Raw genomic sequence first — 19,307 nt, 5'->3', positions numbered from 1 at the left:
TTTTAAACATTACAAATATATAACTATAGAAATATCTCTCATATATACACATGCATATATATACATACATATAGTATAGGAGGAAGAGGCCATTAGATAGGATAAATATACAAATACATTATAATACAGAAAAGAAAGAATAAATTGATGAAGTGGATTACCATGGCACTACATATTTAAGAACTATGAATGTTTGTCAAATACATCATAGATTTGGGACATGGCTCTGTGTTTGGTCAACTGATTTCCAAGGTCATCTACTTTATGAAAACAAATTTTAATGAAGAGCTTGTTTATACAATATTTTGAATATTTCAATAGTTTTCAACCAACCATCATTAACTGTGTATTTTCATAGGCAAAAAAGAAAAAAATTACCCTAATAGAAATCCCCATTGCCAAGGAAACTGCATAATGAAGTGGGAAAAAACAGCAGCTGCGCATGCCTCTGAGATGCATGGACCGAAAGACAATCTTAAACAAACAGTTTTCAAATGTTGTAAAGCCTGAAATATAGAGTAATATTTGAGTAAACTTACAAAGGTCAAAAAGGAAAGTATTTAAGCAAACATTGAATTAGAGAGTTTTTTGAGTAATAAACTTTTACTATACTGCATCTTATTTGGCCAGATCATTCTATTGGGCTTGAAACTCTAATATAGCTCATTTTATATATCATCATACATTGGATAATAAATAATTTCATACTTTATAAAATATTATTATAGTTATTTTAAAGGATTTATTTTATAACTAAGTATCTAAATCTTTCTAACTGCCTAATTTTCCTAATATTTGATAGAATGATAATATCCTATGGGTGTTTTCCATTAATTACCTTTTAGCAACTAACTATTTGACTAAATTAATATTTACAAATAGAACACACCAAAATGCCATAAAAATAACTTAAGTTTATAATTAATTTAAAAAGGGAGAACTTTTCAATTTTCTCAGAGGTTCAAATTTTCTATTGGAAAATAAAATTATCACTGGCTATAATTATTTATGCTTATGGGATAATATTTGCATTAAACATATACATTTGCCACATTTATTTGAGTTGCTATTATGTGCGTGTATAGTCATCCTCTTAAAGCCAAAAAGATTTATGATCCCCATATTATAATATTTTATGAAATAATTAATGTGCTTTTACAACAAAACAGGAACATACTCTATGGAGAAAAAGTCATGAAACAAATATATTATTGAATTCTTAATCTCCTTAAAAAAAAGAATCATTTTATAGGGTGACCTTTCCTTTATTAACTGAAAAGTAAATAGTTCTCCATAGAAGAGCCTCCCAAGTAATACAAGTGCTGCATAAGAGACATTTCTCTGTGTAAATAATTATAGATGCTCCCCAATAGAGACCATACACCACAATGATTTCTCTTCATATAGGTAATAATGATAACTAGAAATAGAAATTAAGATGCCAGTACTTTTGCAAAGTCTTTGTTCTTTATCTTAGTTTGCTCTATTTGGAACAGCTATTACAAAAATTCTGTCTCTTTTTCTTTCCTACCAGCCTCTAATATTTGAAATAATTCAAGATACATTTGAAAATCTACCTGTGGATCAAGTCCAAGCCCAGCTCGTATTAGGATAATGGTAAGGGCAGTGTTTCTTAAAGTTGCAGACCATGTGTTATGTACTTGGACATGTTTGCCAATGAATGGAATATTCCTGATCATAAAACCAGCCAGTAACATCCCTTAAAAAAGAAAAGAAGAACATAAAGCATGTCTGGTTTAGTTCAATTATTCAAGAGAGAAAAACAGACACTCCCCTCTTTAAAAACATGTCTCTTTTTACTTTGCATAAAGAGCAGGTTATATACAAAAAGAGGAGACAGCATGAATAAAGTAATGAAGATAAGAAACAACACGTCTAAATGTGATATAAGTAATTCATTGTTACTGGATCATAAAGGACAGGATGGGAATGGAAGAAGGAGCTGGAGGGGCCAGATCGTGGAAAGTTTCCCTTTGGCCAGAATAAGGCACCACAGGAAGATTTTAAGCAGGATGTGATTGATACATTATAGTTTTAATGATTTAGACAGGGATAAAACTGGAGACAAAAGTCTGTTAAAAGATTCTGCCATAGTCCATGCAAAAGACAGAAACAGCCTAAGCTATAGAGAAAACAAGTTTTGGGAAGGAGGAAAGAGATTCAATAAATACTTAGAAGGTCCTCTAAGGGTATATGAACATAGAAAATGCATTAGATATAAGATGTAGAGATAATCTCTGCTGATAGTATATTGAATATTTAGATGTATTGATTACTTAGAAGATAAGAGATATTTCTCTTTTCTGTTTTCTTTTTTGGGTACCAGAGATTAAGCTCAGGGGCACTCAACCACTGAGCCACATCTCCAGCCCTATTTTGTATTTTATTTAGAGACAGGGTCTCACTGAGTTGCTTAGTGCTCTCCTTTTGCTGAGGCTGGATTTGAACTCCAGATCCTCCTGTCTCACCCTCCCAAGCCGCTGGCATTACAGGCATGTACTACTGCACCCAGTGATATGAGACATTTCTGATAAATATTCTTCCACTAATTTTATTCTGTTCAGCTGGAGAGTTACAGAACACTGGTGATGAAGAAACAGTGCATAATGCAGGTGAGGAATCCATAAATATACATAGTGCTGATGACCAAACAGCTTACTCAAAAATCATAGACCTTTTGGTGCCCTAGTCAGTATATTATTTGAATCTTGTATTCAAGTTACATGATATACACAAAAACTCAGACTTTTCTATATTTTTCTTTTTCTATAATATATTTAAAATTAAGAAAAAATTATTTATGAAGAAATGGAGCAACAAGAATCATGTAGTGAGGATATTTAAATTATTTAAAAAATATTTTTTTTGGAAAAAAGACATATATATACACATGGATACACATATAAAATAAATACATACACAGAGAAGTTGCACAGATTATATTAAACTGAAATATTTCTGAATCATATCTAGTCCAATTAGAAAATGTTCAAAATTCAATCAACAATGAACAAGAGAGAGCTAATTAAATACTTACCAAGAAGGGGTGGAAGTGGAGGCACTGAAGGTATTCTAATGATTTCCAAAAATTTCCCCCCAAGAAAGGCACTACAAAAAATAATTATTAGTCCAAATAAATTTCCACCAGGAAGAGCTTCAGAGCCTGAGAATGTCCAGGTTAAACACCACAGCATACAGAGTATAACTCCTGAAATATAAAAAAAATGTATCTACATATCTTTATAGACATAGCTGTACACAAACAAAAGATGAATTCAATAATAGCCAGTTCTATATAACAATCCATAGTATAAAATAATATTGCTTACTAGTATTACTGAAGAGAGACATCTACTTAAGATATATTCCAAAGACCCTGTTAATTTATGAAACAAGCTTTAAACAATGCATTTTTAATTTAAAAAGACACTTGTACAACTTTAAGTAATAAATGATAAATTCTTAAGACAGGATTATCCTAATTAAACATCATGCAGTATATTTAAATATTGAAACATCACATGGTACACCATTAATATGTACAAATTCTGTTTCATGTATCCTTTAAAAATGAATTTAATGTAAGTAAAAAAAAGAAAGAAAAAATTCCATGTGAATTCTTTAAAGTGCTAAAACATATAATATCTGACATTTTAAAGAGTATCATGGCAATATGAGATATTCTGAATTTTGTGCTTCAGAATAAGATGACGATTGGCCATGACATTAAATCTCAACTTTATTGACGATAACAATGGCAAGGTGCCAATTTTTTAACATGAGCAGACTAAATCTTTGTACTGAAAGTAACTCAGTTGATATTTGATCTAAGTGTACTAGGGAGGGTAAGGCCTGGAAAAAGTGCACCTGGACTTGGTGAAAAATAAATATAAAGTACATATGTGTAGGAAATATTGGTAGACAGAGTGAGTAGAATAAGGTTATATACATCTTGTTTCTGGCAAATACATACAAATAAATACAATAGTCCAGAGGTTTCCATAAAGAAAAGATAGTTATACTGTAAATTTCTACCTACCTTCATTTACTATGAATCATAATTTTTGGTGATTTTCAGGTTATTAAAACAGCAAAAGTGCAATTTTTTTTTTAAGCTGTGAAGTCTTTTTTTGGTTACAGAAAAATGTCAATGTAAACGAGGAAGATTTTGACTTGGTCAAAGCAGGAAGCTAAAACTAAGATTATTGCCTCCTCCCCAGTATTGTCACCTAGAAAAAATGTGAACACCTAAAGGGCTAACGCTGTACTAAAAAATGAACTCAAAAATATTGTTCTACTGGCAAACTGAGGAGACCAGGCAGTTTGTTTTAGCTGGTTTCTAGATGGCAAAATCTCCTTTGAAAATTCATATATAAAATAGACCTTATATAACTTATGTTTAGGGCTCATGTTTACAAGATTTTCATGGATTGGGAACCCCCAAAGTTCTAAACCAAGCATAAAAATGATCCCCGACCCATGGAACCATCTCTGGAGCACTTGATAGCTACTAATTCAAAATATCTCTAATGAACACTTCTGATTCCAGACTATGTAAATAAAGCTCCAATGAATATAAACTTAAGAAATATATCATGAGAAAAAGTTAATAGAGACAACAAAGAAGAGGATTAAATATATGAAAACTTCATCTATTAGGACTACCAGATAGACACTATAAGTATTTTTAAAGAGAGCAAAGAAAATTTTTAAAACTTGGAGATATGAGAAAAAATTGGAAATATTTTTTAAAAAATCAAATGGAACAATTGAACAGAAGCTAAAATAATACTGAAATTGAAAATCACTAAGTATCTTAAATGGCAGGCTGCAAACAGCTGAAGAGGGAAACATAACAAATAGATGTGAGGAAATTACCCAGAATATAACATAAAAAGAAAATTGAGATAGAAAAGGGTAGAGATTTAGATTATGAAAAAGGCCTAAAATAAATCTAATAGTAATTATAGAAATAGCATGGAAGGAGTGAAGGAAAGACAATATACTTTACAGGATTGACTAAAAACATAATCAATTTGGTAATGATTTGAACACAGGAAGCAAAATGAGTTCTTAGATTAAGTAAAAATAATTAGATACTTATCAGAATCAGACTTCAATCATTGTAATAAGAACTAAAGTGGAAATTGAGTGATAAGAAAGGATTACATAAGGGAATTAAATAAATTCAAATGTCTCACTTAAAAAAATAATTAGACACTTAAATTCATTGTTGAGAGAAAGTACAGACTACCAAACACAAATATAAGATCTTAAGAATCCAGAGAAAGAAGTAGATTATCTGTAAAGAAATAAACATTACTGCAGATTCTCGATTCCAAAAACAACAAGAGGCTAGAAGATAACAAAGTCTTCAAAGTACAGAGATAAATAAATATCTAATGATGAATTCTGCATCCAGTAAAACTGGACAAATTGAAAATATTAAGCAAATACATCTAAGAGCATATCTTTACTGAGGAGAAACCTACTGAAAGTTATGTTTTAGAAATAGGAGACAAAATCAAAATGGAAGAAATATTGCACAAAGAAGTTTACAAACACATAGGTTAGACTAAAAAGTGTTGATTTTATTACATATTACTAATGAAAATAGTTAATCAGGTATTATAAAAATAAGGTGGGAGGGGGCTTTCAATAATAGTGGTATGAATAGGTTGGCGATTTATTTCCATACCTAAGAATGAAAAACAACCCACATAAAAAATGGCACCAAATTATCAAAAACAACCATATCAGGACCCTGAAAATTGACCAAAGTTAATTATTAAATTGAGAGATGTTTATTCATAGAAAAAGTACTAGGATCATTGGGAGTCAGAGGTCTTCCCGCCTGAGGTTGTTCCCATTCTTCTCGGCAATCATCTCTTCCCAATGCTCAGTTGGAAAAAAAAAACTGTTAATTTTTTTCAGAATGGAGAGGGATATAAAAATTCTCAGCTTTTCTGCCAGAGGTAGGGCATATTTGATATGGTGTTGAAGAAGAAGTAAACCCATGCTTTGCCAGTGAAAATTAGAAAATGAAAAGAGAAAACCTGCAGCTTTGCTATTCTGAAGTTGCAGTCTCAGTTGAGGCAAGTGGCAGACAAGACAAAAATTTAACTGGGAAATCCTGGAAATGAGAGTCATTGAAAATTTGAGATAAATTCTCCATATATGCATGGCTGATGGGGAAGTATGCAGTAAAGAAGAGAATACAGCAAAGAGTAAAGATGAATCAAGATTTGAGCATTAGCTGTGACTATAAATGCACTTACCAACTCACCCAGAGATCACCAGGCAGAAAAGAAGCCTTACCCACTTGAATACAATGGCTTCTTCAACTTATTAGGTGACTACTAAGCTATACAATTGGTACACGGGAAACCCTTAGGAAGACATACCAAAGAACAACAATAACTATTATAAAAGACATTAGCCACTGGGGCAAAAAGATTTCAGTTGCACTCAAATTACCAAACAATAGCAACAACAACGAAACCCTCAACAAATAAAAATAAGTGCAAAGTTGCTATAATGTGTAATTAATATGTTTGGGTTTCAACTAATAGACATGTTATAGGAAAATATGGTTCATATCTGGATAAACAGTTAATAGAAACTGATTGAATTCAGGTATTCGATTTAGAGACAGTTTTCAAAGTATCATCAATATGTTCAAATAAAGAAAAGTATTACTGCAATGTCTCATCTATTAGAAAACATAAATAAGGAGACAGAACATATTTAAAAACAGGAAGAAGGAATTAAAATTTATAAAAATTGAAATGAAATATTCATTAGTGAGGTTCAATTGTATACTGAGTTTGCAAAAGAAATTATCAGTGAACTTGAAGATATATCAAAAGAGGTCTATCAATCTGAAGAAAAAAGAATCAGGAAAAATGAACAGATTGGAAAATTTGGGGATATTAGTAGTGCAAATATATACATAATGGGAGGACCACAGGGAGAAGACAGAGACAAAGGGGCAAAAAGATATTGAAAAAGATCATGGAAGTTTTTAGACTTCCAAAACTGTAATGAAAAATATTAAAATATTAGAAGCTCAAGGAATCCCAAATAATAAACACAAAGAGAGCCACACCTAGAGATGTCATTATGTGATTGAAAACCAATCATAATGGGAAAATCATAGAAGTAGTAAGAGATGTGTATATACAAGGGAAGAATAATATGACTAATAGTAGCACTCTCATAAGAAAAAAATGAGGCCATTTCAAAGGAGCAGAAAAAAGTAACTCTTAATCATGAATTCTATATTCAGTAAAACTATCCTTCAAAAATAAAGTTAAAATAAAGACTTGTCTGAATAAATGAAACTGAAGAGAATTCATTCTTGCTAAAGAAACACTAAAGAAAATGTTTTAAGCAGAAAGGAAATGATACTGGATGGTAACTTTCATTAATAATCAGAAATAAAGTCAATAGAAATGATAAATAAATGTTTAAGTATAAGACTATGTATATTTTTTCTCATTTCATCTCATAACTTAAAAAAGGCATAAACTGGGGCTAAGGAGGTGGCTCAGTGGTACAGTCTTTGCCTGGCATGCATGAAGTCCTGGGCTCAATTCCCAGCATCACATACACACACAAAAAGCAGAAGCTGGGCATGGTAAGTCTGCAGTTTAAGCTATTCAGGAGGCTGAGGTAGGAGGATTGCAAAAACAAAAGGCAAAATATAGAGATTTGGGAAAGACTAGATGGACATTTAGTTTTTTTGTTATATAATTCATTCTCTCTATATTTTATTCTTAAAATAGTTCCTCAAAAATAAGAGAACAGGCTAAGCATGGTGGTATGCGCCTGTAATCCCAGTGTCTCAGGAGACTGAGGCAGGAGGATCATAAGTTCAAGGCCTACCTCAACAACTTAATGAGGCCCTAAGCAACTTAGGAAGACCCTGTCTCAAAATAAAAAGTAAAAAGGGTTGGAGATGTAACTCAGTGATTAAGCACCCTGGGTTCAATCCCTCGTACCAAAAAAAAAAAAAAAAAAGGAGAGTACTTACTGAGATAGTTTGCTCCTGTATTGTCTATTCTATTAAAAGAATTATTTACCTATAAAGAATTATTTACCTATAAAAGAATTATTTACCTATAATTATTAAAAGAATTATTACCAGAATAGTATTGCTTTTCAGTGTACCAAAATCTTTATTCTATCAAGGAAAATAGAAATATTTCATTATATTTGAATATTGATTTTTATTTATAGAGAGAAAATGGTTGAAAACATTCTATAATAAGTCATGTTTGCTATTTTATTATTTTTAATTTTATTTTTAGTTGTAGATGGACATAATATTTTTATTTATTTATTTTTATGTGGTGCTGAGGATCGAACCCAGTGCCTCATACACGTGAGGCAGGGACTCTACTACTGAGCTACAGCCCCGGTCCCCATATTTGCTATTTTAAAAGTGAGAGTATATGCAATGAATTTAGCTACTAAGTTCTTGGGTAAAGTATTAGAATAAGATGGGATACAGATGATTTATGATCTAAATATTCTCTGATAAGATGGTGTTTATTCAGGTTATATTTGAGGCAAAAGGAAAATTTAGACCTTAAAGATACTCAAGAGGGGCTGGGGCTATAGCTCATTGGGAAGGTAACTGCCTCGCACATGTAAAGCACTGGGTTGGATCTTCAGAACCATATAAAAATAAATAAAGATGTTGCGTCCAGCTACAACTAAAAAAATATTTTTTAAGAAAAGATACTCAAGAAATCACAGCTCAGTTCCAGATGTTGGGTTGGGGGGGTGATAAAGGAATAATCTTCTAGGAGATTGGTTGGTAAAATTTTTTCAGTAAAAGACATATAATTAAAAACTTTCTGGCACTGTGAATCATATGGTCTCTGTTACAGATATTCAACTTTGTCACTGTAACACAATAGACCTTTACAAAACAGGCAAGGGGCTGGATTTTGTTCCCCAGCTCCCTTAACAGTTTGAATCATACTGAATTATACTACCAATTATGAGGAGGCTGATCTGGGCAGAAAATTATTGTTAGGGCCCTAGGGTGATTCCTTAGTTTCTATTATTCCTAATATCTTTCTTCTAATAAGGCTATAAAAAATTCTCTATCCCAGGTATTTTTCCCATAATTTAATCATATTTCACAGAATTTTGCTAATTAGGTATTTATTTAAATAAATAAGCACTTCCTTTAAAATTAATATATTTGTTATCTTGCTCAAGTTGAGAACAAACTAAATGAATAAGGGGGTGTGTTTTCTTTTTTTTCCCAGATGGGGTCTTACTATATTGCTGAGACTGCTAATTCCTAAACTCAAGGAATTATCCTGCCTCAGTCTCCCACGTAGCTAAGAGTACAGGTGTAACCACCATGCCATCCAGTCTTGATTAAGTGAAAAAGATGAGATGGAAAAGGGGAAATAAAATCAAAAACAGGCTTGTTCACCAGGGCAGATAGGGTACACATTATTTAGCTAAAACGAAATTATAGAACACAAAAAGGAATAAACATATCACCATGAAGAGAATTGAGGGAGAAAAGAAAGTGTTTTTACATCATCCTGAAAGCTTTAGGCTTTTAATGGTGGGCACAGATTACGATTAAAGAATTTTATAGAATAGTTTCACTGTCCTAAAAATCTTCTATGCTCTATGCATTCCTCCTGTCCCCAGTTTTTGGCAACCACTGATATTTTTACTGTGTCCATAGTTTTGCTCATTATAGAATGTTGTATAGATGGAAAAACACAGAATATAGCCATTGCAGATTGGCTTCCTTTACTTGGCAATATGTATTCACATTTTCTTCATGATATTTCAAGGCTTGACAGCTCATTTATTTTTGGTGTTCAATAATATTTCACTATCTGGATGTACCACAGTTGTTTATCCACCCACCCAATGAAGAATATTTTGATAGCTTCCAAGTTTTGGAAATTATGCTACAAAAATTAAGCTATAAACATCAGCTTAAAAATTTTTTGGCACATTTGGGTAAAAATAAATGAGTGTGATTATATGATGGGAGTAAGTTTATTTTTGTAAGAAACTGTCAAATTGTCTTAAAAAGAGACTTCAACATTTTGCATTCCCACAGTAATAAAATGATAGTTCCTGTTACTCTGCATTCTCATCAGGATTTGGTATCAGTGTTTTGGATTTTGGCTATTCTAGTAGGTATGTAATAGTCAATTAGTATTTTTATTACTTTTGCTGATTACTTTCTTTCAGTGCTGGGGATCCAACACAATGTCTCACACATGCTAGGGAATCTATTGTTCAAACTTGAAATTCTATAATGACCTATGATGTTGAACATTTTTGTATGTTTGTCATCTGTATATCTTGTGAGTTATCTTTTCCAGTGTTTTACTTATTTTAAAAATGGGTTATTTATTTCTTTATTGGTGAGTTTTAAGAGTTCTTTGTATGTTTTGGACAACAGTCTCCTAATAGATGTATACATTGCAGATATTTTTCACCCAATCTGTAGCTTATCTTTTAATTCTCTTGAAAATGTACTCCATAGAACAGAAAGGTTTCTTTTTTAGATTTAAAAAAATTATTAGAGTATTATAGTTATACCTAGTAGCTGTGTTCATTTTGGCAAAATCACACCTGCAAGGAATTTTATTTCAATTCCCATTCCCACTTCTTTTCCTCCCCTTCTCCTTTCCACTATTCTCCTTCTTCTGCTCTGCTGCCTTCCTTTTGCTTATTTATTTTTGATTGGTACTTCTTCATATACATAAAGGTAAAATTACCTTTAGTACATTTATAGATGCACATAATATGATTTTGTTAAATTCATTTCATATTTCCTCCCCATTCCCATCCTCCTTCCTTATCATTCTCTACCTTCTATTCCACTGATCTTCCCTATATATCTGATTCCCCCACCCCACCACTTTCTTTCCCTTATTTTGCCCTAGCTTCCATATGTAAGAGGAAATATTTGACCCTTGATTTTTTTGAGTCTGGCTTATATCAGTTAGTATAATGTTCTCCAGTTCCATTCATTTACTGGCAAAAGCCATTATTCATTCCTCTTTATGGCAGAGTAAAACTCCATTGTGTATGTATACCACATTTTTTTAATCCATTCATCTCTTCCAGGCATCTGGGCTCATTCCATGATTTGGCTATTGTGAACTATGCTGCTATAAACACTGAAGTGACTATATTGCTAAGTATGCTCATTTTGGTTCTTTTGGATAAATATCAAGCAATGGAATAACTCACAGAGCAGAAATTTTTAATGTTAAAGTCCATCTCATAAATTTTTTTTCATGGAGGGAACCTTTGGTAATTGTATTTTAAAAAGTCATTGCCATATCCAGTGTCACCTAGATTTTCTCCAATGTCATTTTCTATGAGTTTTGTGTTTTACACTCAGGTCTATAATCCATTTTGAAAGGTACAAATTTTGTCTCTAGATTTTATTTTTTATTGCTCTTGGATATCCATTTATTCTAGCACCATTTGCTGAAAAGACTATCTTTGGTTTTTTCCTGGTTCTCAGATTTTCTACATAGATAATCATGTCATTGTATTTCTTTTGTCTCCTTTTTCAAAGACCAGTTGACTATATTTATATGGGTCTATTTGTGGGCTTTTGTTCTATTGATCTATTTGTCTAGTCTTTCACTAAAAACTCACTGTGATGATTACATAACTTCACAGTGTTAAGTCATGTAATGTCAGTTTTATGACTTCTTTTTTGACATAAATCGGCACATTTTGGGTCTTTTTCTATATAAAATAGAACTGGTTAGCTGAAATTCACAAATAACTTTCTAGAATTTTTAATAGAATTGCACTGAATCTATTAAGTTGTGAATAACTGACATCTGACAATATTACATCTTTCAAGAAAATGGAATATCTCTTCATTTATTTAGTTCTATCAGATTTATATAGTTTTCCTTACAGATACTGTACATATTACACAAAAATTTTGTGTTGCTAATGTAAATGATACTGTATTTTTAATAACTTTATTTTTTATTTTTTTGTGCCTGGTTCTGAGGAGTGAACTTAGTGCCTCACACATGCTAGGCAAGCACTCCACCACTGAGCCACAACCCCAGCCCTAATACTATGTTTTTAATTTCAAATTCTATTTGTTTATTGTGGTACATAGGAAAGCAAATGCCTTTTGAATATTAATCCTGCATTTTGCAACCTATTAGCTATTCCAGAAGTTTTTTCCTGGTTCTCAGATTTTCTACATAGATAATCATGTCATCTGAACAGTTTTATTTCTTCCTTCCTAACATGTACAGTTACTGTTTCCTTGCCTTGCTTTATTGCATTAGTAGGATTTCCAGTACAATGTTTAAATAGAGTGGTAAGAGTGGGCATCCTTGCCTACTTCATGATCTTAGAGGAAAAGCTTCTAGTTTCTCACCGTTAAAGTATGATGTTAGCTATAGGTTTTCAGTATTTTTTAAATCAAGGTAAAGAATATCTCCTTCTATTCTTAATTTAATGAGATTTTTTAAAGAAACCATGCATGGATGTTGAATTTTGTCAAAAGCCTTTTATTCATCTATTGATAGAAAGATTTTTTTAGATTTTTTAAGACTACCAATGTAATGGATTAATGTTGATTATCTTCAAATGTTGAACCAATCTTGCACATCTGAATAAATCCCACATGGTCACATGTGTAATACTTTTTTATACATTATTTAATTCAATTTGCTAATATTTTGTTGAGTATTTTTGCATCTATGTTCATTAGAGATACTCATCTATAGATATTGGTGTTACAATGTTTTTTTCAGATTTTTATAGTATTAATTCTGGCCTTTTAGAATGAATTGGGAAGTATTGTCATTGCTTCAAGCTTCTAGAAAAGATTATAGAAACGTGATATAATTGCATCCTTAAATGTCTGGTGGAATGAACTAACAAAACCATTTGAGCCTGGAACTTTCTGTTTTGGAAGGTTCTTAATTGTTGACCCAATTTCTTTGATACATATCTATTAGGATGCCTATTTCTTCTTGTGTAAGTTTTAGAATATTGTGCCTTTCAAGGAATTGGTCAACTTCAGCTAGGTTATCAAATTTGTATTGTTCATAGTTTTTATCATCTTTTAATGCCCATGGGATCTGCAGTGATGTCCACCCTTTCATTTCTGTTATAATTTGTGTATTCTCTATTTTGTCTTAGCCTGGCTAGAAACTTATAAATTCTACTGACATCTTCAAAGAACCAGTTTTTGGTTTCATTAACTTTTCATAGTGCTTCCATGTTTTTAATTTCATTTACTTCTGTCCAATTTTTTGTATTCTTTTTCTTTTTATTACTTTGAATTTAATCTGTTTTTCTTTTCTAGCTTCCTAAGTAGATGTTTAGTTTATTAATTTCAGATATTTTTCTGTAATATAGGCATTGAATGCTATAAATTTCCCTCTATGCCCTGCTTTTGCTGCATCTTATAAATCTTGATTAAGTTGTATTTTCATTTAAAAGTATTTTGAAATTTCTACTCTAATCTAGTGTTATCTTGAAGTATGTTGTTTAATATCAAAGTATTTGAGGAATTCCAAATCTCTTTCTGTTGTTGATTTCTGGTTTAAATCCATTCTTATGTAAAGGCAAATACTTATGATTTTTATTTTAAAAATTTTGTTAATGTGTGCTTTATGGCTCAGAATATGGCCCATCTGGCTCAATGTTCTATGTTAGCTTGAGCAGTTTTTGTATTCTGATGTTGTTGGGTTAAGTTATAGATGTCAATTGCATCCAAGTGACTGATACGATGTAATTATATCTTTACTCAATTTCTGCCTGCTGGGTCTGTTCATTTCTGATAGAAGGATGATGATGTTTTTAACTAGAAAAGTAGATTAATCTATTTCTCCTTATAGTTTTATCAGTTTTTTATTTATGTATTTTGGTGCTCTTTTGTTATGAACATTTACATTGAAGACTGCCATGTGTTTTTGAAAAATTAATACTTTTCTCATGATATAATGCTCCTCTACTCTATCCCTGATAATTATCATTGTTCACAAGTCTGTTCTTTTTGAAGTTAATATAGCACTTCATCTTTATTTGTATTAGTTTTAGAATAATATACCTTTTTCCATCCCTATTCTTTTTAAAATTATTTAAATTTTTTTGTAGTTGTAGATGTATAAATAAATAAATATCTTTATTTCACTTATTTATTTTTATGTGATGCTGAGGACCTAATCCAGGGCCTCACATGTGCTAAGCAAGCACTCTGCCACTGAGCTACAACCCCAGCCCTTCCATCCTTATTCTTAATCAGTATGTATTTTGTAAACAACATTCACTTGGGTCTTATTTTTTTAATATTTATTTTTTAGTTGTAGTTGGACACAATACCTTTATTTTATTTTTTATTTATTTTTATTTGGTGCTGAGGATTGAACCCAGGCCTCGCATGTGCTAGGCAAGCGTGCTATTGCTGAGCCACAACCCTAGCCCTTGGGTCTTAGTTTTTGATCCCATCTGACAATGTCTATATGTTACCTAGTGTATTTGGATCACTGGCATTTAAAGTGTTTATTGATATAATCGTATTAATATCTAACATATTTGTGTTTGCTATTCACTGCCATGTTCTTTGTTCTTAATTTTGTCTTCTACTCTTTTTTTATATTTGGTTACAATTGAGGATTTTATATAATTCTATTTTTCTTAGCATATCAATTATACTTCTTTTTTATTTTTTTAAAAAAATATGGTTGCCCTATAGTTTGCAATACACATTTACAACTAATCCAAATTAATGTTCAAATAACACTATTAAAGCAATACACAAGAGGTAAACACAAATTGTATGAGGCTGCTGCTAGTATAGATTAGCATATTATTTTACAGCAAACATTTTTTACAAGTAGAAGAAATACACTCTAAAATAATGATAAAATATAGTATATACATAAACCAGTAACATAGTCATTTGTTTTTAAATAGCCATTCAATGATTCCATCCCATACATGAGTGTGTGTTCTGTACTTTTATATGACTGGCAGTGCAGTAGCTTGGTTAACACCAGCATCACCATAAGAACAGGAATAGTGCATTACACTATAAAGATATGGCTACAGTGTCACTACTTGGCAGGAACTTTTTAGCTCCATTATAATCTTATAGGACCATTATCCTTACAAATAGAACCAGAAACTGAAAGTCTCTGCAATATTATTTTTAGATCCTAAACTTCCAATCCTTCCATTTTCAAAAGACTCATAATATAAGATTTTAATGGGGAAATTAAGCCCTGAAAATCATGGTTGTTTGTAAACAAAGCTTTTACTTAATTTATATAAAGGAAAACAACTACATGAAAATATATTGTACTTTCATTGAAAGTAACTTTTTTGAAAAAAGATACAAAAAGGAATGGTATCCTAAAAATCCTGCCCTAGAATCTCCATTTCTTTGTCACTAGGCAAGCCACCTCTTAAGCAAGTTATATAAACATGTGATTAAATGTAATGAGACTGATTTTTGTGTGTGGTTGAGTGTTTAGATTTCTTACTTAAAGAGACAAGTGATTTAACTGTCATTTGTACAGAAACTGAAGTGTTACTCCTTTTATTATTCAAAGTATATGCTATTTTAGGTTTTTATTTTTTTTGGTTGTTTAATTCTACTAATACATAGATGTATATTACTTATTCCATGAAGAGACAGAGTGGGATTCCTAAAAGTGACATGTTCGAAGCACATTCAGAGATTGAGATTCTATACTTTGTGTATGAAGGAGCCATTATGAACCTAGGATGTCTATAGGTGTGCATGTGAGAGAGAAAAAGGAGAGAGACAAAGAGTGAGTGAGAAAGGTTTTGGAAAAATTGGCTAGGACTATAGTTCAGTGGCAGAGCGCTTGCCCATCATGGGTGAGGCACTGGGTTTGAGGCTTAGCACCATGTGAAAATAAAACAAATAAAATAAAGGCATGCTGTCCACTTACAACTACAAAAATAATTTTTTAAAAAAGAGTACAAGACTATGCACTCCCAAAATAGAAACATGGAAGCTATGACAAATCTCCTTTTTCTATAATGTTTCTAAAACTACAAAATCAAAAATGAAAGAACAGAGGGGAAACAAATTATAGAACTAGTTTCAAGTTTCAATGTCGGTTTTCTATAACTCTCCAATTAGTTCCTGAGTAGCTTGCAGCCTAACCTTCAGGAAATTACCTTGGGTGATCAATACATTTTCCTTTCCCCCACAAGTCCTGGCCCTTTTCTCTGCTCTATTAGAAAATGCCCACTAAATACACAGGGTCATGGGAACATGCATGTAAGATCAATGTGCAGAAAGTATATTCACCAGAGTCCAATAATTTATGCTGGCAGATGAAGACTTTCCAAGTTCAGAGAAAAGCTTGGTTCAGTGCTTCCAAAACACTGATGTTATTTTAAAAAGCAATGTTTACTAATGAAGAAAAAAAATGAAAAAAATTTTCTTTCAAAAGCTTAAAAGTTAGCACGAAGTAAATAAGAAAATAAAAATAGAAAACTTCAATTACTTATACATCATCATATTTTAAATTTAATTCTCTCTAAACTCTGTTAATCCTCTTTATAAATACTTGGTGAATATGAGAAGCTTTAAAATTTTAGGAGGAGGCGTGAACATACTCTATATACAAAGATATGAAAAACTGTACTCTATATGTGTAATAAGAACTGTAATGCATTCCACTGTCGTGTATTTAAAAAAAATAAAATCAATAAAACTAAAAAAACAATTTAGGAGGAAAGCAACTTTTATACAATTCTGCAAGGTAGCACCATTTTAAACTTTGGGGCCTAATTTTAATAAGAACCTTAAAATTGCCAGGAGTATGATATTATTTTTAGCTAACAAGATTAAATATCAAAAGCAGATCTTTAGTCAATGTTGCTTCTATTCACAAAAATTTAATACAAAAGCATGGAAATATTAAAATATAAATCTGTTAAGCAATATTTGGTTTTTAGTTTTGAAATATTCAAAGAACATTTTCTCTTTGTCTACATGTTGCTTGTAACAGAGCTAAACATCAAAAATATACAGATTAAGCAGTGGCTTTATTGTTGCATGTTTTATTATTTATCACATACATTTCTCATTTTCTCCCCACTTACATTTCTTATTGCACATACCATTTGTAATTATTTTATTCACTATTCCTTGTGGAGGACAAGAAATATGTGACTGTTTATTCGTCTGTGGTACCATTTCCTGTGTTTCTGACAGGGTTCCCTTAGCTTGGTCATATGTGCTACTCTTAGGATCGTTGAGGATCTGAAGTAAAACAAGGAAATCTTTAAAGAACTATACTTTCAATACAATTTTATGAAAGCACTAAACCACCACATCTCATAATTAAATTAATATTACTACTGCTAATACACATATACATGTATGCTCTATATCAATAGGTATTTGGGGATGTCACAGCAGTGCATTTTGCAAGGCACCATGATTTACACTTTAATAGACTCAAGTCCCCACCATTTTCACTTACCATTTATATATGCTGAACAAGTGAGCCTGTAATGTGGGCAAGATAATTAAAAGTATCCATCTTCCATCTACCTCCCTGAGATTATATAACAAAACTTTTCTGAAACAAAATACAACTTATTGGAAAAGAGGTGATCTATAATTTTGTAATTTTTGGAATCATTTGAAAAATTATATAACTGAAAGAAAAATTAGAACAGTATAGGTCAAGTCTTCACAAATTTAGGCACACTCCTACTAATATTTATAGATAACATAGATAGTTCATGCCTATACCCATACCTCAATCTCCCAGGCCTTTGAATGATATTCTAATCATGAAATTGCTGATTTACACAAAAGAAATGTTTGGTTTATGAGAATATTAAGTGGCTTTTCCTATTGTTTAAAAAAATAAACACAGCAACAACTATAAACCCAGAGCAGAATTAACAATTAACTCTGAACAGAGATCTTCAAACTTCCCTTTATTATTGTCATGAGGGATGTACATGTGCATACAAACACTTTCACTTTGAGTGTATTCCTATTATTTTCAGTACAGTGGGAAAGAGAACATCACATTGTTGCAGGAAATATAACAAAGGCTAGAGAGTAAGAAAATATTCAGAAAAGGGAAGGTTAACATCAATGACTAGAGAGACAGAGATATTACAGTATCTGATGGTTAAACATGAATTGTGTAGTTCAATGATTAAAATTCTCAAACCTAATGAGCAACCTACTGGTGTTCTGATGTAGAAGCTTTTTCTAGATGTTTTTCCATGGTATAAAAAGGTTAAACAAACAATGATGAATTTGTATTAGGGTTGTAAAAAAACAGATACAGTGAGATCATAGTTTTCTTATTTGAGAATTTACAATAACTTGATATCAAAATGAATTAGAAAGGAGAAAAAAATGAATGTTTAAAATATTTCAAAGCACTTTTTTCCTTTAAGAACTGTAGAAATTTATATTTCAAAAATAATGTAATTATAATTATAAGCAATTATTATTTAGTAAATAGACCAACAAAAGGCCTAATGATCTACTCTATACACTTGCAAAATAAAAAAAAAAACTTGCATATCTTAAAAATACACAGCACATACTTACATACTTACCTTTGCAACTACTAGTTTAAATTGCTGAATTTTTCCTGGACATGGCAAGAAATAACAAGGCATATTACCTTTATTCCTAAAATCTACCTCATTAAGCTCCAAAATACTCTGTACTAATACTTTTTTATGTTTCTTTCTGATCAATTCATAGGACTTGTTAAACTATTTCAAAACTATCTCTTCTCATTTTTTTTAGCCAGACACATAGGAGAAATCTAATAATAAATTTTATAAAGAAAATTTAAGATCAGATAGATATTTCATATATTAAAATGTAGCTTTAAGTTTTTACCTGATCAGATCTCTTCTCCAAATGTTCATTTTTTGAATTTGTGGTGTGCATGCTAGAATTTAAAAGAAATAATAATTTGAACAAGTGAGCCTGTAATGTGGGCAAGATAATTAAAAGTATCTTGGGACTATAAATCCATATGAAAACAAACATGATTAAGTGACATTAATTTTTTAATTATTTTTAATCATAAAGTTGTATCATAATGAAGTCAGATAACCTTTATATGACTTTATCTGAATATTTGCTTTTAAAATTATTAATCAAAACCATGTGAATAAGTCCTAAAAACCATTTTCATATAGAATTTAATACTTCTCTCTAGTTTATAATATTTAAAAATCACATGTAAGAAAATTCAGTTCTT

At 31.1% G+C, this 19,307-nt stretch overlaps 1 protein-coding gene across 1 annotated transcript in view; it reads right to left on the bottom strand.

Moving 5' to 3' along the window:
- The window catches only part of Slc9b1 (solute carrier family 9 member B1), a 57,266-nt gene extending 38,275 nt beyond the window's left edge, over positions 1–18,991 (bottom strand). The window contains exons 1-5 of the mRNA XM_058583810.1: positions 18,933–18,991; positions 17,179–17,330; positions 3,059–3,229; positions 1,578–1,720; positions 379–506 (exon numbers count right to left, since the gene is read on the bottom strand). Coding sequence (XP_058439793.1) covers positions 379–506; positions 1,578–1,720; positions 3,059–3,229; positions 17,179–17,330; positions 18,933–18,991 — 653 coding nt within the window. The remainder of the gene's footprint in view (positions 1–378; positions 507–1,577; positions 1,721–3,058; positions 3,230–17,178; positions 17,331–18,932) is intronic.
- Between the last annotated feature and the right edge of the window lie 316 nt (positions 18,992–19,307).

Source organism: Marmota monax, unplaced genomic scaffold (genome assembly GCF_021218885.2).
Source record: "Marmota monax isolate L192 unplaced genomic scaffold, Marmota_monax_Labrador192_F-V1.1 WCK01_AAM20220418_F8-fsc00002, whole genome shotgun sequence".
NCBI classification, from domain to species: Eukaryota; Metazoa; Chordata; class Mammalia; order Rodentia; family Sciuridae; genus Marmota; species Marmota monax.
The sequence above is the reverse complement of the archived record's forward strand: the minus strand, read 5'-3'. Positions and strand labels throughout refer to the sequence as shown.